Genomic DNA, 21,894 nt, shown 5'->3' on the forward strand with positions numbered 1-21,894 from the left:
TCGTATAGGTAATGAATACTTGATCACTTTGCGAAGTAAAATCAGCCGGTATATCCTGAAATATTAATACACATTTTATATAATATATTTTATATAATTTAATTTTTTTTAGTGAATATATGTGATCATAAATTTGACAACACAAATTTTTAATTTTCTTATATTAACAGATTTTCTATTGATTATTTCTACTGTACAAATGTGAAATATTAAAAAAAAAAAACATAATAACTACTAAAATAATAGCTTTAATCTTATAATTGTTAAATTTCTTTAAAATCAATGATAATTATATTGGCATATCATTAATAGAAGAATTGAAAATTTGAAAACATATTTTTATAATTGATAAATTAATAAGTAAAAGTAAAATTAATGGCTACTTATTATATATTTGCTACGTTAAAATATTATATATTTAATTATATTTATAAGAGTTAAAAAATATTAAAGAGTAAAAAGTAATATCTTAAAATATTAAATTACATAGAATTGAGTAGACAAAAGATTTTTTTTTTTTAATAAATTTAATAATATTAATTTATTTTTAATAATTTTAATTTTGTACTTTATATATTAATATATTCGGGTTGGTTATTAAAAATTTAATAAAAGTTCCCGGTGAAATTGTTGAATAATATCGAAAAGTTATTTCAATCAAATACGTTTTATGTATTTGTAAAGTTTTGATTTTATCAAAGTGATTTAATATTTTAACTTACTCCTCCACAATAAGTAGTGATTACTTCTTCTTCATTTGACCGAATTTCTGACAAAGTCAAATAGTCTGTAAAGCACATTGCATGTGTTCCAATATCAAAAATATCAAAATGGAGTAAAACTTTCATTCCTCGTGGTACATTGATATCCCATTTACAACTAGATTTATTTCGATAAGGACTTGGATAAAGTGGTGATGTAAATACGCCACCATAATTATATATTTTTCCACCGCATCCTCTACCTGTTTGTTGTATGTAGATAATTACTCAATGAATGAAATTTATTAAAAATAAAAAAAAAACAATAACGTACCATTCTTTGTTGATGTATATGTTATATCATATACATTGTTGCGATAATTCATTTCTTTATTAGAAAATGCATGAAAGCTAATACGATTTGATTGACTAAATACTGGATTAGGAGTTTCGTAATTACATATAGTTTGAATTATATGCCCATTGAATAATCCTTCTCGTATCTTTAATATTTTATTAGTTATTACATGTTATAATATTTATTTAAATTTTGTTTTAAAGCTTTCTTTAATTTTTTTAATTAATAGTCTATAGGGAAGTATATTAATTTATAAAAATTGATATATTGGATATTTTTGATAGTATTTTAAAGTAAATTTGGAATTTTATAAATATATTGTTAATTTCTTTATTAATAATAAAAAATTTGAAATTGGACATCCATTGAACGGAAATATAATAAGTAATATATTAGATTAAACAAATTGAATACAATAGAACTAATATATTCGTTATGAAAAAAAACATTTGTTGCAGTACGGAAAGATTGCCCTAATTGAAGTCCTAGATAGATCGTTTTCATTCTTACAGAGAAGAACAAAACAATTATAATAAAACAATTATATAAACATTTGTAACGTAACTAGTTTTATATAATAATTTAAATGGTCTAATAAATATTTATTTGTAGATAAAACTTCATTCATCCATACTTTGTTTTCGATTACTGGACATATCCTAATTTATCTATTAACGTAAAATTGAAAACATAAAATGCTATGAACTGCCTATCTGAATCCCTACATGAAAGTAAATAAATAAATATACACACAAGTGTAAATAACATTATGATCTATGTGTAAATAAGGCTACAATTATTAATAATAACGCTAATTTTTTAAATAAAAAATATTATTGAGCTTTTGTTATAGATATAAAAATTCGTTATAATAATTTTAAATAAATTTGAAGAAACCAAAATTAAAATAATATTATACACATTCAAGGAATTATTCACTATCGTTTTAAAATAACGAACCAATTTTATCGACTTTTTTTAAATCACAAAAATGCTTCGACACATTCTAATATTTATATTTTATTCTAGTTCACTCTTATAATTGTTCATTCAAAAGTAATTTATATATATATAATTATTAAAAGTCTATTGTGAAATCTTTATCTCATATCATCATATTTCAAAGCAATTTATTTACTATATTACTAATCTCAGAATTCTGATGATTTTCATTAATTTTTTACATATGGGCTATTGCAATCAGATATTGCAAGAGTTATAGTAAATTTTCTAAATTTTTTCATATGTACAGAAAAATTTAAAAGTAAAAAAAAAATTTAATTAACACAAAAGCTCTTGTATTCTGAAACACTAATAAAGTTATATCACATTAATTTTAATTAATTAAAAATAATATATGGTCTATAAAAAATCTTGAGCATATTTTTTCAGAACTTAAGCTGAAATCATGTTTTACGACATGGAAAAAATGAATATCAACTTTATCTTATTAAAATAATGAATATTTTAAATATTGATTAAACATAAAGTAAGTATTAAAAATTTTGTATTCTTATAAAATATTATTATATATTAATATTAATATAATAATACTTAAATTGTGTAATAAACAAATCATATTTTATATTTTAAACTTAGGAATAATATGAGCTTACAATGTTTTTAAATATAATCTAATTACCTGCATGTTTCCTTCAGAGCAATCAGGAGTACCAGGTAGAAAGAAATGATTAAAATATAAGTTGATAGTATAATTGACAGGAACTTGAATTGTAACCCAGCAATCGGTAATATCTTCATGAATAATTCTACCTTGAAGTTCTGTGTAGTTATGTGAACAAGAAGCTCTACCATATTCAAATTTGAATCGTTGCCTTTTTCCTTTTTCAAACAATGCTTTGTAAGTTATTTCTACATCTCTATAATTACTATATGTGAAAAGAAAATAATAAAATCTTTATAATTATTACTATTAAGGAATATAATAATGGTCGCTAAAACTTATTTGTTACAAAAGATTTTTGAATAAAAATTGGACATGAGCGTTCATTGGCAATGTTAATATAAATGCGAAATGAATTAAGTACATTGATCTTTTTTTCAATATATAACATATCTCACTCAATATGCATTTATTTGACTAGTATTCTATTTTGTAGTTCTATTATGTATTACAGATAAATTTAGTTAGCTACTGTAATTTATCATGTAAATATAGTAGTTCACATTAAATAGTTAAAATATACTATAACAATAAAATCCGTAAATATAAAAAATGTACATACCGACTAAGAATATATTCAATATATAAAATATAGCATAATATTGATTATTATTGGACATTTAATTAATTAATTAAATAATTAAATATAAAAAAGCAATTTTATCGTTATTTACATAGCACATCTAATTTATTACTTTTATGTCCTGTACTTAAAATTGCTATTATATTGATTATTTAAATTCTAAAATTACATTAAGTATGACAAATTATTAGATTTATGAATAACCTAAATATTTATACTTATTAAAAAGTTAATGATATAAAATCCTACTTTATGTAAGTTATGTTGTATGTTAACGGTATCAAAAACTGCTACTTATTTTAAATAACAATTCTTCCATTATTCTTAGATCAATTGAGTAACATAAACAGCTGTGCATTAATGATCATTATATGATGCTTTCAGCAAATACTTTTCTGAAAATTTTTATTTAATTGCAATTCAATGATATTCACCTGTAGTCAAATAGTCACTAGTGAAGCTTTGAATGTAAATGATTTATTTTTATTTTAAGTCATTACAAATCCTCCACATTTTCAAATTTTTATTATTTTTTTATCTCTTATTATAATCATAATTACAAAAAATACCTTCAATCTGTTTTTTTATACATATATATCTTAGTGTACATAATTACTTATGAAAATTTAGTAAAATATTCAAATAATTGTTATATTTAAATCATTAAATATTTATTAAAAATTATACTTCTCATCAATAATGAAATTATTAATTTAGATATTTATTTTTATAATTTAATGACAAGTTTATTATTGCATTATATAACAACAACGCTCCAATAAATAAATAATTTTTAATATAAAATTATTAGCTTACTACTTGGATTTTTTTTAATAATTACCTATTTCTGACATATAGAATACAAGTTCAATACTACAATGATTAAAATACAATAAAATTATTGTATATATTAATAAAAAGTAATATATTGACAGAAATTTAATTTTTGGTATAAAAGAATAAAATAATTTTATATTTTTATCATGTCTTCTAATTAAAAAATGATCAACTTTATTTAAACAAATTTTATTGAAATTTAGGTGTTATAGTTGACACAAAATTATGTAATTGTTGTGCATTTTGTTTGTATTAAATACTATTATATTTCATTAGGCCGTAAAAAGATGTATTGTGAACATATTATAAATTTTAACGTGTAATTTTTAAATAATTAAACATATTGTTATATATGATTATTATATTATATTGTTATATATTGTGTATAATATTGTTATATTACATTGTTATTATAATATATTGTTTTATATGTTACTGCAGTTATTTTACAGAATATAAATATGTTAAATTAGTAGTCGAATATTATAAGACTTTATAAATTTTTATAATCTTTTTTATAATTACCTGTAATAATCATGAGGTATATTTGAACCGCAATATTTGTAGTAAGATTGAGGATTTCGACTGGCCTATAAATTTAAATAATATTAATTAGAATTTATGTAATAAATTATTCTCCTACCTTTCTACTATCAAAATAGTGGAAATCACTTACAACAATAATATTATGATGATGCGTTTTTGTTCCTCCAATAATCAATTGTTCTCCAAAACCTTCACTTATTATTTCTCGATTCTATTATATAAAATATTATTGAAATATTACTAAATATTTATATAACAGATACTACTTTTTAGCGAATTAATACACTCACATCCATATCAGCTATTTGTAAATATTCTTTTTCACATAACTTTGAATCTTTTAAATAAAAATCTTTAAAAACAATCCTTATTCTTTTGAATCTTCCGCTGCTTGCACGTATTACCCATCTACAAATTATATCCGATGTGTAATCATCTGGATAATTAGGAGATGTAAGAATTCGAGTATCATTGCCAAGAGATAAATCTGATATTCCACAAGGAGCTGCGGATTTAATAAATACAATATTAAGAAATTTTATAATGTGAATATTATTAACATTGATTTTAATAAGAAAATTATCCTTAAAAAGATAAAATTATTACACGTAATAATTTGAAATAATCCTTTAACTCCTTGTCCTTGATTAATACCATCAGAAACAAATCTAATCCATAATAAATTAGAAGATGTTAATATTGGCGGTGGAGCTTTATTTCCACAATATATTCCGATCAACTCTGCATATGGTCCACCATCTCGAACCTATTAATAATAATATTTTTGTTAGAAGTAAATAAAATTAATTGTCAAAATCTTTATTTTTATATTTACCTCCATATAATCACTATTACAAGTAATCTGATTTTCTTGAGTTTCATTAAATTTGGAATTCTTTAAATCTAATTGATTAATTGTAAATTGAATATTATAACCTTGTGGTGAAAAAATTAACCATTGACAATCTTGAAAAGGATCATAAGTATTAGATAATTGAGTTCTAAATTGGGTTACACTACTGACATTTATATTTCCACCACAACCTTCTTCAGGACCATTTACGAATAAAATCTATAAGGGAAAAATAAAATGATTAATAAAAAAGAAACTTTTATAAAAAAGAATATAAAAGTTAGACATTTTAAAAAGCATCATTTTTTATTATTAATCCATTATACATTTATACTATATACATATTTATTATATACAAACTTATTGATATTATAATATTATATTAAATGATATTACATTATTATGATATTATAATATATATATATATATATATATATATATATATATATGAGTTTCATTTAGTAATTATTTTACAGATAATTATTATATTTTAATATAAACATACATATAATTCATTTAGTAAAATTGTATTGTTTTGTATTATAAAATTGTTTTAATAATATACAGTTCTGATATGCATTAATTTTTCTCTTTATCTCATGAATAATTGCCATAGACAATTAGATAACAAATAGATATAATTATACAGAATAAGATGCCAAATGTCAAAAAAGAAAAGAAGGAAGAAAAAAAGGAAAATAGAAAACTGAGGCCTTTGATACAATCCAACCTTATCTTAAAGATCATTTTGTAATAAATTACACAAGTTTTAAGAAATTAGGAGAAAAATCTTAAGGCGAAATTAAAATTTGTCAAATAAATATTATCAGTGCATCTTTTCATATCTTTTTTAAATAAATAAATAGTTATAAATAAATCACAGTTTTGAATAAGCTGCTATAGTAGTTTCAATGACTATGAGAAGTAAGCGTAACTGCCGTTAAAACAATAACGTTAAGCCTTATAAAACTTAATTATATATTATAAAATTATATAGGTATTTTCAAAAGAACTCGTGAGAAAAATATAATCGACTTTATAAGTTGTAACTAATTCGAAATCATATTGATGATTATGTGACGACTATTTGCTTTTGAATGCTTGTTTCAAATACCTCTTATCTATTTTTCCAATTTTTAACACATTTTTTAATATATATTTTGTCTACAATATATACTTGATAAGAAATCTTTTTCCTCAAAAATGTACACTTTGATTCCCTAATATACTTTTTAATATATCTTATTTTCTAGATATCTCTGTTTTTGAAAGTACACATTTCGGAAAATGCTGATGTTGAATCACTCCTTGGTATACTTTTTTTACTATTCAGAAGGGATAATGATGTGCTATCCTACCGTAAATCAAATCTGTGGTTAACTGCTGAATATATCCTTACAACTATAAAAATGCTGAAGCTGAAACGTATTGCGCTCATGATAATATTTTACACCCAAAAGTTTTCAGGTGTAATATAATATTGTAAAATCAAATATTTTAATTCATAAACGTATGATATTTTATCTGATCTAAGTGTAAATTTTGGTTTTAATTATTGTAATTACAGCAATTATTAATTTTAATGTCATTTGTGGATATAATATAGTTTGTTTTAATGTAATAACCCGACTTCATATTTTTATTATTGAAATTCAGTCATTACAACTATAATGCATTCGAATTTTGGACATAAGCAGAATATAAAATCTGATTCTACTTAATGTTATTTTAAAGCAAATCATTAAACACATTCCAATTAAATCATCAATATTAACAGATAAGACTTACGTTTCAATGATCTATCGATAGAACAGTCTAAATATTTTGGTAGAAGAAAATAAGAATTAAACATATTTAGTATATGTTTTGGTAGAAGAAAAATATAAGGTAAATATGTTAGATTGCTATTTCTCAATAGCATATTTATACATGAAGATTTAATCCAATTTTTTGTTTCTTTTAAATAGCGTCTTTTGGCAAAGAAAATGGGGGTAGTTTTAACTACGCTATCATCTGTAATAAGTATCAGAGATTAATTATATATATATATATATATATATTATTAATTGAACATATAATGAAAATTCTGAAATGAACATCAACGCTATGGTCGTATGTATGTGTTGTGATTAAACTGCAATGTGAATTGAAGTAAAGGCTCTTGCAAGTTGTGAACATTGCCAGGCATACATTTTTGAAATTCCTAAAATTTACTCTTTCACCGTTAGTAAAGTCAATGTGATAAAGTCAATAAGCAGTTGTAAAAGGGTATCTTTCTAACATTTAAATCTATGAAAATTATTCTATTTTAAACATAGATAGAATTTTGTTGACAAATTAGTTATATTACTCCCCTATATATAGTTACACTTGCTGGTTAATCCAATGGTGCATCTCGACTTGATTATCTGATAATATCTTTTTTCATAGAGTACAATGAGAAGTATTGAGAATATATTACCAAAATGAAGTAAATTTGTTTTATCTTATTTTATAATAATAAATCTGTTTAGTATTCCAGTAAGTATTATAATTCATTAAATATAAGAATAATTTAAACTTTTAGATACGAAATAAAAGTAGTTTTAATATGTTTAAACACTTATATCAACAAAATTATGAAACTTATTTATTAATTGATTTGGAAAAAGTATAGATTGCTTAATTTGTTAATTTTATACTTTTTAAATTCTAAGTACATAGAATTAAAAAATATATTTTTAAATTCAATTTCCATATCAAGTATAAAAAAAGATTAAAAATTAAAACATAATATAAAATATTAATACTGAATTAATATTTAATTACAGATTATGTTTGTAACTCTGTACATTAAATATAATATAATGTATTAATTATAAGTAATTAAATTTATTTAATTTATCGCATTACTTACTGCAGCTTTCAAAAAATGATCATTTTCACCGTATGAGCTGGTATGAAAAAAAATAGTCATAATATTTCCATCTGATTGTAAAACTGGTAAATTTTTACTCATATCTCCACAAAATGTTGCCTTTAATTTATTATTTTGCGTAGAATTTCCTTCGTATATACGTACAAAACTAGAGATGCAACTTAAAAAGTATTATAACATAAGATTTATAACATAAGATTTTATTATTTTGGTACAATTTGATATAAAAATTTTAAATAAATTTAAGTTGTCATACCTTCCCAAAGGCTGTAAAATTTTCAGTTTCTCAAAGCGTAAAAGTATGCTCTTTATCGGAGGAGCTTTTATAACCCAAATACAGTTCATATATTCATATGATCCTGGATCGTTGACCATGTGAGGATTTATTATTCTTGGATTAGTTATAAGACCTCCGCAATCTAAAAATAATATTTTAATTTTTCAAAACAAACAAGTTTGAATATATTAATTATTATATATATATATATATATATATATATATATATATTATTACAATTTAAATATGCAATGCAATAGTAGAACACTTTGATTTTTTTTTTTATATAAATTTCATTAAATATAATAAATTATGCGAAATGGAAAATTTATAGATTTTACTTATTTATAGATACTTATAGATATTTAATGATTCTACTTTAAAGATACTACTTTGCACTTACTTCGCACTTACTTTGAATTAAATGATTTAATAAATTAAATTAAATACATACTTTGATGATATTTTATTACATTTATTATCTAGATTTTTATGATTTATAAATATTTAATGATTACATATTGAAATTTCCAAAAGCTACAATTTGAAATGAGAAATAATTGCACATGAAAAAATAATAACGATAGTATAGAATATATTTCAAAGTTTTGAATATTAAAATTAAAAGTAACATATATATAGCTGCTTGCTTGTTAATGAAATGCAGTACATTAATTTAAAAATATCAAATTTTTTAAATTATTAAAATTAATTGAAACTGTTAAAAAAACAATTCAAATTTATTTAAAAAATTACTTAAAATAATTATATTTAAAATAAGAAGAACAATTAATTAAAAAATGAAATACTGCAGATTCTTTTTTTTTATTCGTATGTATTGTAATTTCGAGTGTTAATTTTCTTTAATTAATATAAGGTTTATAAAATATATATTTCTTAACTATAAACAAACTTTTAATACAAAATTAAAATTTATTAAAAATTGATGTAACAAGTTCCTGAAATATTGAGAAGTATTAAATTCTTTAATTTTCATGAATATTTTCGGTCGCTTAGAAATAAAAAAAAATTTTATAACTGATTATAGGTAATGATTGAATATTTACCATTTACTGAATATTTAAATTTAAACCCTAAACGATTTATTGAATTATCTGTTCTGAATATTATCTCCATTCTTCCTTTTGACATTTTCTTGCCTGGGGAATTATTACCACACCAAGTATTTTGATTGCGCATCCAATCTCCGGTATAGAAAAAAATCGTTAAATTATCATACGGACATGTAATACTGTTTCCTAAAGTAACATTTAATAATCTTAATTATTCCGACATTATATCAATGATATATTAACAAAATTACAATTGTTTAAATACTATATGTTAAATTTTAACAAATTTTCTATTACAATATTTTTCTTATTAAAAGTATATACATATATATATTTTTTTTTATCTAATTTTGAATATATTTTGTAATTCTATTTACTTATAATATCTTTATGCAAATGAATGAGTTTTATTAAACATTCGGGCACTATTATAAAAATATTCTTATTGCATTATATATATAATTGAATTGTATCGGATTAAATTAAAATATAAAATGGCTTAGTTACGTTTCCTTGAAGCAATGTATTAATTTAAATATTATCACTAAGCATCAATTTTTAAAAGTTATCGATAATGTTAATAATATTTCTACAATAAGATTAAAGAAAAAAATGTATTTTGCCTTCTAGATAAAAATCCGTAAAGTCAACAATTATTTCTTGATCATTTGGAGCTATAAGGGTGTAGTTACATATTATATTCGATGGATAAAGCGAATACAGGAAATTTGGTGATTGAATGTACTTCAATATCTGCGTTGCCTCATAAACTCCTCCACAGTTTTGATACCAAACAGCTTTAAATCCTTCACCTTCGATTCTATCATTAGAAACAAATTTAATCTTCATTTTATTCGTTGAAGTATTGAACGGCTTTTCTGGTGGAGAGCGTCCACAAATTCTTCCTAAGTTTTTCCAATGATTAGTTTTATTTTGAAGCTCTTCGGACCATTCATCAATCTAAATAGTATATAAATTAATTTAATTATTCAATCAAATATATTACAATTTTCTCAAATAATTTAAACATACTTCAACAAAATCATTTTTACAATTCGTACTTGTTTCGAGATTAAATCTTTCAATAAATTTAATTCCTATATGATATCCAACATTTGCTACTATTTCCCAGATGCATTCGGTATTGTTTGAATAGCCTTGCGGAAATCTAGATAATAAATTGATATAATATTTGTAATTATAGTGTTAATATATCTTATAATGTACGCTATTTTATTTTATTTTATATATATTTTTTATGACTGCTTTCAAAAAAAAAAATTATATATTTTCCAAAAAAAAAATTTATTATACATCATAAACAATCTTTAAATTATTGTGCTATAATTTTAAAGTGATAAATTAATTTCTAAACAGTTTCAGTAATACTTCAGATTTATTCATATTTCAGAATAAGATTCGTTTATTTTTAAATAAAAGTATCTTTAATAATAATAACGTAAACAAATTATGAAATTAATTTTATTACATATTTATTAACTAGTAAAATACGAAATAAGCTTATTAAAAAGATTTATAACAGTTACTATAATCTCTCCCTTTTTATACAACTGTATCTTTATCGAAAAAGATAAGATTGAGAAATTAAACTTTGAGAAATAGTTCATCTATTGTTATTTCATACAGAGACAATTCTTCTTGTCGATTGTAGGTGACAATATTAAGGGAAAATACTCAAAATATTTTTAATATCAATGTTATCTCAATATTACAAAGAAATTACTTTTAAGAATACAAAGCACAATTTTAAATAAAAATAAACATACATAAAAATAAAATTACATCAGATTGAAGTTGTTATAAAATATTTTCAACGATTGATTTAGAATTATTTTCATATATTAAATAGATGGAAAATTGGACTATAAAAATTTCATAAAATAAATAATAAAAACGAAAACAGGATTTAATTAAAAATAATATTAAAGCAATATTGATATTTATGTAAATAACGATAATACTAATAGTTATTTTATTTTGACTGAATAGAATTTTGATTTACAAGTTTTTAGATTTGCTGATAAATTACAGATTAAAACTTTTCTTCTTAATTCAGAAATTCAACTACCTCAAAAAATTTATAATTCAAGATTTCTTTGTCTTAATTCTGTCAAACTGAGATTTTTTAGTAAATAAACTGTTCGTTATAAATAATTTTTATTCTTGAAACCCTTCATATAAATAAATGATAATCTCATATTGATAAAGAACAAAAAAAAGTAAAAAAAAAGTACAAAAAATGAAATGATTTTTACCCAGGAGACATTATTTCTGTTTCTTTTCCTTTTATTATTCCTCCGCAAGCGTATTTAGCTGGTTCCAAATGAATTTCAAAGTTTGCAAAATTTTCATTAGAATAATATTCCATCATAAATTCATTTGCCGGGCTGACAATATTCTGGGGTATTTCATTACCACAAAATTTTCCTAAATGTGGCGAACGATAAGTTCTACCTCTATAGATGATTATTAAAAAGTATAGTTACAGATAAATTTAACACAAATACATATGTATAAAAAGTATTTACTTAATCTGTATGTAAGATTTATCACACGAACTAAGGTTCATTTTGGTAAAATTTATTAATATCGAGTCATCAATATTTGGATATTTAATTTTCCATGCACAGTAAACTGGATGGGACATATTTATAGGTGCTTGAATTATGTGAGAAGGTCCATTCAGAATACCACCACATTGATACCATTTATACTTCATTATAAAATTTACTTTTGCCATATGAGTGGCATTTACAGCCTTAAAAAATAGATAAATTTCATTATACATTAATCATATAATTCATTTAAATTATTATAAATACCAATGTAAGTAGCTAAAAAAAATATATATAATATATATATATATATATATATATATATATATATATTCAACTGATTATAAGCTAGTAAAGAGCAAAATTCATATGAAACAGGAAATTGATCAGAATAAATAAACTTATATTAAAATGAATAATATTTCATATAATACATAATAATTGAGTTCACCTCAATAGAATATGATCTAAATGGACTTGCTATTGTAATGGAATTTTTTGTAAAATTCCCACAAATTTTTGCCACCGGTTCATCTCCTAAAATATTATAATCAATATAATATTATATTTCTATATTTTATTATATTTCATTTGGATACCTTTTATGAAAATATAACCGAGATAGTTCCAACAAGATACCGATCCTTTTCCTTTGTTTATAGTACCCGAAATTGTGATAGCTAATGTCAAATCAATTTTTTGTATCGATTCAAATGTTTCAGGTTGCTGTATAATCCATTTACAATAAAATGCACTTTCATTAAATATCGCAAGACGTGGACTTGTGAGCGTACCTTCCCAATTATTTAGTTTTTGACCACAGGCTAAGGCATTTTAAATTTTATTTATTTAAAATTATTTCATAATCTCAAAATTTTTAAAGAATTATAAAAGTTAAATATATAATGAAAATTTTAAATTATTTTAATTTCGAATTATAAAATCTGACGCCCATTTTTTCAATTAAATATGAATATATTATAAAATGTTTATATTTTCATTTGAATTAAAGTTTTGTTATCAATGTTTAAACAACATCAACTATAATAACAATAATACTATTGATGATGATAATAGTAATGCGATGAAGATCATTGCAAATATTATATACATTCAGAATGTTATGATTGAACTGTGTTAAGTATTAAATACTGATAAATTTTGCATTATATTATACTTGCACTAGATATATTTTAATTACTTGCTTCTATATTTTCTTACTTTTGTACTTTATAATATAAAAATTTATTAATATTTTAACAATAGATAAAGAAATATTTATTTATTTATTTGTCTATTAATCATAGGAACAAAATTGTATTTCTACGAAAATATTAAAATTGTTATATGTAAAAAAGTTAATCTAGAGAATTGAAAATAATTGGCACAGAGATTCATTAAAAATGTTCCGATAAATTATTTTGTAATCCAGGAAACAAGAAATAAATAATTAAATACAAAATTTTAATCGAAGTCATATTATTAAGTCTGAAATTAAATATTTAAAATTATGAATTTCCATTACATCTTGTCATCGTAAAGAAATTAAATAATGACTTGAAATATAATTCTTCTCCTAAATTTATCGTCCGATTTATTAATGAAAAATATTTTTTGTAATTATGTGATCTCAAATAACAAATTTCTTACTTTACAAATAATTATATATGTAATAATTATCAAAGCAAAATTAAAAAAAAAAATATATTACTTTTTTTCTTTATGTTTTATATCTTGTATACATTTATATAAGAATATTATTAATTATTTTTATCGTAGGTTTGATTAAGTTTAATTCTATTTGAAATTTAAATACTTTTATTTATTGGCTACATGCTTTCTTTAATTTTGTTTAAGAAAATATATTTGTTAAAACATACATTATAATATTAAAAATTTGAAGGGTTGAAATTTAAATTTTATATTCAACTTAAAATTGGGATCTTTTTGTATATACAGCATTAAAAATTGATTTCTATTTTACACGTAGTTTTCTTATAATTAAAAAAAATATTATAATGATAAACAATGATATGATATTGCAGTTCAATAGATAAAATGTTGATAACATAATAATAAAATTTAAAAAAAAAAAAACTATTGAGATACTCACGAGCTGGTTCAGATGTAAAATATTTAGCTTTCATTCCTCTGGAACTGCCCGTTGATATAAAATATATACTCATAAAATTAGATGAGCTGGCAATCCTCATTGATTGTGTCGAATTCCGCAACAGTTTGATCAATGCGATTGAATCGGGATCGTGATAAAACTTCAATATAAATAAAAATTTAATACTTAAATTAAAAAAATCCTTATATATATTTTAAATATATTAATTTAAATTTAAACATAAAAAATTGTTTAAGACAATACCGAAACCCGACTATCCATAACATATCTGTCTTCTCCAAGATCCAGATCTATAATGTCAACTATGATTTGAAATCCTTCCTGAACCGATATTTTCCAGTTACAAAACCTTTAACATAAACATTGAACATATTTACATTCATTTAAATATATTTAATATATCATAGAATATCTTTGTTTTAAGATCTAATTTTTACATAGAAGATAATTCATAATAGATAGTATCATTTTATAAAATTAATAATAAATTCATGTATAAATTCTTAGCTGTAATAATAATAATATAATTAATTTTTAAATTAATCGTCTCTATATTATAAATATATACTATACTAAATCACATTAATTAATTTTCTATCTATTTTTAACTAAAACATCTTTAAGTTTTTAAAATAATTTTTATCTTTTTCAATGTGGTATTAAAACGATCACTTTTAACGTGATTTAGTTAAGTTAAAAATTGAGATTCTAATTTCTTATTATTGCATATAACTTTTACTTTCACTTACTTGTATGACGTTGAACGAGGATAACCGTCAGTTTGAAAGTTTCCACTCATACCATTTAAAATGCTTCCACAACCTATTTGACATTTTTTTTATAAAATATTAAAATAATTTAAACTAATATATGAATAATTAAATGGTCTGTACTGTTATAACTTCCTTACGATTATGATTAAATGTATAATTAAGTCGAAACCCGGTAGCAATAGTCTGTTTTATATTAGTCAACGAACTTTTAAAAACTACCATTGCTTCGTTAGTTAATACTTCAATTACTCCCGGTATCCTTTTACCACAATACGTGCCAATTTCTGTACCTATAATCAAAATTATCTTTTACTTTAATTTTACTGAATTTATTATGGACAGTAGAGAATAATAGATTTAGTTACTATTAAAATTTCCGGGTATTTTTTCATATATTACAACATGATCAGTATTTGTACAATTACGTTGAAAAGGAAGTTTGAGATCTTGAAATTGAAGTTTAATGCCGCGATTTGAGGATGGTGCGATAATCCACCAACTGCAAAAATAGGATTTAGTAGTATAACTGTTTGGATAATTAGGCGAAGTAATGATCCCACCTCGAGTTTCTCTTTCGATTCCTCCACAAATATCTGCCAAAATAATAAACAATATACTAAAATTTTGATCATCTAATAGAAATAAAATAACTGCTAAATTTACCACCACTTGTTACTAGAGCTTTAAAACCATTTCGTGGCTCCATCAGATCCGTAAAATAGTGTATATACATTATGTTTCCTTTAGTTGATAAACTACTAGGAGGTGTATTTTTACAATATCTTCCTAACAAAGGGGATGTATCAGTGCCGCCATCTCTTATTTCTATGTACTCCTGTTCACAGCTACAAAACAAATTTTTTTTTTTTTAATTATATTCGATGTATAGAAATAAAAAATAAATAAAAGCTTTACTTAGCATGAAAAACATTATCATTTTTAACATGTATGCAATGCGAGAAAAATTAATTTTCTTGTACATAATTTGAGAATGAACAACAAGAGGTCAAAAATCAGAGTCGGCCATACATAGTTTAATTAGACAAACAATTTCGATTCAAAATGAAAATATTGCAGATCTATTATAACATTATTTAATAGAAAACAAATAAAGATATCGACATTATGATTTTTTTACATGGCTTATAAAATGCTTATAAAATTATTCTAAACAAATTTTTATCTCTATCTCTGAAATTATTCACTAAATTATTTTACGATTAAAATCCTGTTAACATTCTAAAATAGATATGATTATTTTATGTGAAAAGTTTCGTCTATATCTGAATGTTTAATTTTCATTTTCTATTACTTTTTATAATTTAAAAAATCATATGAATGGTTATTTTTAAGATACCATCATAATCAAAACTTTTATTGCAATTTTTTATTATACTCAAAAATAATAGAAAAAATTAATTTTCCAAAATTAACTAGAAATACGGGATACACCTTAAACCATAATAAACATTTTCATTTTATAGTAGAAAGTTTATTAATATTTTATAAATAATTAGTTTTTTGACATTAAAAGATTTGTTTTTGGAAATTTCAGATATTAGACTTTTATCCTACTTATTAAGAGTACTAAAACATAATATTTTTTGGCGTATGAAAATCATGATATTAATTTCAAGTATTTTACTATTGTGAGATATTTGATTAAATTATAAGAAATTAAGAACCTAATTACATTTTCAGAAAATAGTTTCTTATTAACCTATTTTCATTATAAGACAATAGAAAATAAAATCTTTACTTTAATGGTAAAATAAATATTTAATCATAATATATACTAGTATAAAATAATTAAATTATAATTTTATACTATAAGTAAAAAATTATTTTATTACTTTTAGCTAATTATTTTTTAATATACATAATAAATGATAGATAGTAACGCATGAAATTATCTATAATATACTATCTACTATTACCTGAAAAAAAAATAAATAAAAAAATAAATAAATAAATTGTAATTCACAAACAATAAAATTATTCAAATTTCTATTATTGTCTATACTGTTATATACTATTTTTTATGTTTGTTTTGTTTTGTTTTATGTTATTATTTCTTGATACTCTAAATTTTGTATGATATAATCTATATTTAGTATTATGCCAGTATAATATACTACTATTGTTATACAGATGGCTATATAGTAAAATACAATATTCTATTAATAATTTTTCGCGATTAATGCGCGTTAGGAATTTACGACAAATAAATAAGATGCGAAAGAAACTTGAACATTTCCTCAAAAATTAGATTTAGATTATCTTATATCTCATATATTTGAAAAGAACGATAATTAGTTTGACGTCAGGAGAAACATATGAATCTGTAGCATCTGTTCACAATCTGTATCATCTGTATCTGTGATGCAATTTACTCGCAAATTTACGAAATTACATTTGCTTTACAAAGTAATAAAGTATTGTTCGCCTTAGCAAAAATAGGTAATAAAATTAACAACATTAACAAAATAATGCCAAACCAAAATAGACGATGTTAATATCACTTCCAATATACTTTAAACAAGATTGAATAACATTTTACGTCGTAAAAAAATAAAATTGAATCAATTTTAATATCGTTTTTATCATTCCTTCTTCGTCAATAATTACTAAACCTTTAGATTGTGTTAATAACAATAACGATTTTGCATAAACTTTTAAATTTAATAAATAAAATAATTTTAAAAACTCGTCCAAACTATTAATATTGTTACAAGATAAAAATAAAGGCTTAGCATTATAAGATATCTTCGTGAAAAGAAGGTTAGAAGGTTTGGAAAGAATATTATTTTTTAGTTAATTAGTTAAAAACTTACTTTTCGCTGAATGCAAGATCAAACCGATCTAAGAAATTTATAGTCAAACGATTTTCGTTTGTATTCATAAATGTCCAAAAGCATTCAGTATGAGGTGTAGGGATATTAGGATAATTTGGTGATGTTATTTCTTGTTGAGATGCAGTCATTGCTGATAATTCAAATCTACCACCACAGTCATGACCTAATTCTCTAAAATCATAATATAAATAAATATCTTAAATATATATATACACACACACACACATACACACACATACATATATATATATATATATATATTAATTGTTATATATTTTATTTATTTAAAATTTTACTCAATTTACCTAAATGCTAACTTAAAATTAACAGCTGGCAAGGATACTACTAGTTTAACGTAAAGATAATTACTGCTTGTATTTTGAATAGGCGGTTTAATACCATTACAGTATTTTCCTATTCCTAATAACGGTGAACTCGATGATTCTCCATTTTTTAACTGCAGTTTCAAAAATTGTATTTAAAACTTTAAGTTATTATTTACACAAATATTTAAAAATGCAACAGTTCATACCATAAGATAGTTCGATGTACATGAATTATCCTTTGTTTTTGGTCGACTATTTTCAATATGATTTTCTACGATTTTTACGTTAATTCTTCGCCCAGATCTTACTTTTACAATCCACTCACAAGTATATGTATAAAGACGTGGCATTACAAATTTTGTAATTTCACTAACTTGAATAAAACCATTAGATTCTTCTATTGTTCCACCACATTCTATTAAAATGTTAATTATTAAAATGTGTAAAATTGCGATAGTTAGTAAAACTCACCTGCTACAACTACGGCAGAAAATCCGGATTCGTTACGATAGGCGTCTGTAATAAATTGCACTGTCATCACATTTGTACTTGGAAAATTACTCATTGTTGAATTTGATAAACAAACTTTTTTTAATAAATTTTCATTAGATTCGAAAGACGTTGAATATCCTTTATAAATAGCTACATAATCTGTAATGCAATCTTCAGATTCTTCAAGATCTATTGTTAGAAATTTCAAGACTAGATGAGTTCCAACAGGCGATACAAAGGTCCAAGAATATTGAATATTGTCCTCGTAACCATTTGGATATCCGGGTGAATTAAATGTGTACGTTCCATTGTGCTCCGTTAAAAGAATCAATTTGCTATTTTTTGAATCTAAAACGAATAGTTTATTAATTTATACATATTATAATAGTACAAACAATAATGTAATAATTGCAATTAATCTTAGTAATTAATATTGAAAAGATAATTTTACTTTATTTTGTGAAAGTTCTTATATGTTCAGAACAATCTTGAATTAAATAATATAGATAAAAAATTTCTTAAAATAAAGGATATTTAATAATGAATATAATATGTAGCTACATTTCTAATCAATAAGTAAATTTAAAAATGTTTATTAACAATATTATACTTACAGATTATTAGACTCTATATTATATTAAAGATATATTTAAGGTAACAAATATAAAGAGAAATTGTTTATATTATGAGTTATATCATATTATCGTAGTTACGATGTGATTAATATTATATTTGTACCGAATTTTCAACGATTACAATATATTAATGTAAAACATTGATCGATATTTTCAATTAATGATATAAGTTATTTGAGTTAATTTTTATTATTTATGAATATATTTATGAATGAACTGAAAATAATAATCTATAAGCAGTGACGATGACGTATGTGAAATACATGGCTTGGGTAAAAATGTGTAGAAAAGATGTGTATTAATCTGATACATGTACGATTGCTTTCTCTTTCTTTTTATAACGGATGATTTCGATATACATCCATACATATGTAGTAATATTTTTAGTGAAAATTAAATGATTTTTAACAATATATTATATTTATTATATAATAACATTTTAATTTTTTAAAATACTTTTACACATTTAATATCAAACTATGTTTTAAAGCAGAAAAATAAAACTTCAAATGTAATTATTAAAATATAAGAAAAAATATCACTATACCTTCATAGCTTCTGTTATATGCAATGAAATAATCTATTAAATACAATTCATTAAAAATTTGCATGAAAAATATTTGAAAACAAACAAAAAGTTTCAGCTTAATGTATCAAAACTACAGTTATTTTAATTTATAAGACCATTAGACTTCAATTTATTACAAAGATTTTCTAATTGATAATAATTCTATCTAAATAAAAAAATTATAAAAATAAAATTATTTTTTAAGACAATGCTTTCTTGTCTATTATTGCAACTATGAATATATATAATTTATAATATGAATACATTATCTATTTTAACTCCTACTAGCTTTATAAATATTGAAAAACATGCTTTAAGAAAATAAAATACTAGTTGAGTTTGGTACAAAAAGAAAAAATTATATGCTCTTTGTTAAAAAAAATTGATGTAAGGAATTCACAAATTATAATACTTAATAAAATGTATGAAGTTAAAACATCAGATATAAGTTTTCATCAAAGTAATAATTACAATTTTTATGTGTCCTACAAAATATCTATTACAATTATTTTTTTATTTCTAATATATTTATAGAAATTAATAAAAATAAAAATTAAAAAAATTAAATTAAATTTCGTTGTGATTTGTTCATAATAAGAATAATGTTATTAATTTAATAATGATTATATATTGATACACAAAACTTATTATAATTTTTTAATAATAATATAATATTAATAATAATACCAATATCAATAGTATTTAGTAATACAATATACTTACTAATAATTTCTTCTAAGTTTTCGTTACTTATTAGCCGAGGAATCTTTAACCACTTTAAATGAAACCAATTTCCTACATGATCAAAAGAATTTTCCATTTTAATAAAAATAATATTGCCTGATGATGTTAGTGGTTCGCTAGGTGTTGAAATACCACATAGTTCCATTATTTGTGGAGCATCATCATTGAATCCATCATAAAACTATTAATTTTTAAATATGTATTTATTCAAAAATTCTTTTAATAATAAATAAATATATATATATATATATATATATATATATATATTAAATTGATATTACCTTTAATGATGAATAACAATAATTGTCAATACTGTAGAAATTAAAATCTAAAAATTGAATTCTTATAATATAATTAAAATCAACTGTTATTCGCCATGAAAATGTTTCACTTTTTCGATAAGGTAATGGGTACATGGGCGATGCGATTTCACCATAGTCACCCGTAAGTTCATCTCCGAAAAGTAAATGGTATTCTGATTTAAATCCTTTAGGATTACCTATTGTATTTGCTGAAGTTTTAAATCTTATCCATAAAGATTGTGAAGAGGTTATACTCTCGAAATTATTTCCACAAAAAACACCTTGTAGCTTTCCAATTCCATTATTATCTCGAATCTCTAAATAATCCATGTCGCAGTTATCACTGTTTATTAATTCAAAGTTTTCAAAAATCAGAGAAACTTTATTTCCAGGTGAATTACTAATAATCCATATGCAATCCGCTTTATTTGGATAACTTAATGGATAATTTGGAGAAACAATAATACCACTTTCAGCCGTGTATTTTCCTCCGCAAGCTAATTCGTTATATAATATTTTTTATTAATATTATAATTTATATAATTTTATAAAATAATTATTTTCATCGTTTTAATGCATGAAAAATGAAAAAATATTTGTACAAGCTGAATTTACTGCATTAAACTATATGTTCAATAATGTTTTAGCTATATTTAAAAA

At 22.0% G+C, this 21,894-nt stretch overlaps 1 protein-coding gene across 1 annotated transcript in view; it reads right to left on the reverse strand.

The window, feature by feature from the left end:
* Positions 1-4: 4 nt before the first annotated feature.
* Positions 5-21,894, reverse strand: part of Cubn (Cubilin) — a gene marked incomplete at its 3' end in the record, with an annotated part of 40,959 nt that continues 19,069 nt past the window's right edge. Inside the window, exons 24-53 of the mRNA XM_011501944.1 lie at positions 21,238-21,731; positions 20,912-21,113; positions 18,965-19,333; positions 18,700-18,908; positions 18,473-18,624; positions 18,147-18,338; positions 15,976-16,157; positions 15,678-15,905; positions 15,450-15,602; positions 15,289-15,361; positions 14,783-14,888; positions 14,519-14,678; positions 13,005-13,229; positions 12,857-12,942; positions 12,379-12,608; positions 12,106-12,306; positions 10,868-10,997; positions 10,453-10,789; positions 9,824-10,015; positions 8,736-8,898; positions 8,459-8,639; positions 5,545-5,781; positions 5,316-5,475; positions 5,000-5,214; positions 4,840-4,920; positions 4,689-4,753; positions 2,702-2,948; positions 1,036-1,204; positions 723-964; positions 5-55 (exon numbers count right to left, since the gene is read on the reverse strand). Coding sequence (XP_011500246.1) covers positions 5-55; positions 723-964; positions 1,036-1,204; positions 2,702-2,948; positions 4,689-4,753; positions 4,840-4,920; positions 5,000-5,214; positions 5,316-5,475; positions 5,545-5,781; positions 8,459-8,639; positions 8,736-8,898; positions 9,824-10,015; positions 10,453-10,789; positions 10,868-10,997; positions 12,106-12,306; positions 12,379-12,608; positions 12,857-12,942; positions 13,005-13,229; positions 14,519-14,678; positions 14,783-14,888; positions 15,289-15,361; positions 15,450-15,602; positions 15,678-15,905; positions 15,976-16,157; positions 18,147-18,338; positions 18,473-18,624; positions 18,700-18,908; positions 18,965-19,333; positions 20,912-21,113; positions 21,238-21,731 — 5,732 coding nt within the window. The remainder of the gene's footprint in view (positions 56-722; positions 965-1,035; positions 1,205-2,701; positions 2,949-4,688; positions 4,754-4,839; positions 4,921-4,999; positions 5,215-5,315; positions 5,476-5,544; positions 5,782-8,458; positions 8,640-8,735; positions 8,899-9,823; positions 10,016-10,452; positions 10,790-10,867; positions 10,998-12,105; positions 12,307-12,378; positions 12,609-12,856; positions 12,943-13,004; positions 13,230-14,518; positions 14,679-14,782; positions 14,889-15,288; positions 15,362-15,449; positions 15,603-15,677; positions 15,906-15,975; positions 16,158-18,146; positions 18,339-18,472; positions 18,625-18,699; positions 18,909-18,964; positions 19,334-20,911; positions 21,114-21,237; positions 21,732-21,894) is intronic.

This window comes from Ceratosolen solmsi, unplaced genomic scaffold (genome assembly GCF_000503995.2).
Source record: "Ceratosolen solmsi marchali unplaced genomic scaffold, CerSol_1.0 scaffold23, whole genome shotgun sequence".
Lineage (NCBI taxonomy): Eukaryota > Metazoa > Arthropoda > Insecta > Hymenoptera > Agaonidae > Ceratosolen > Ceratosolen solmsi.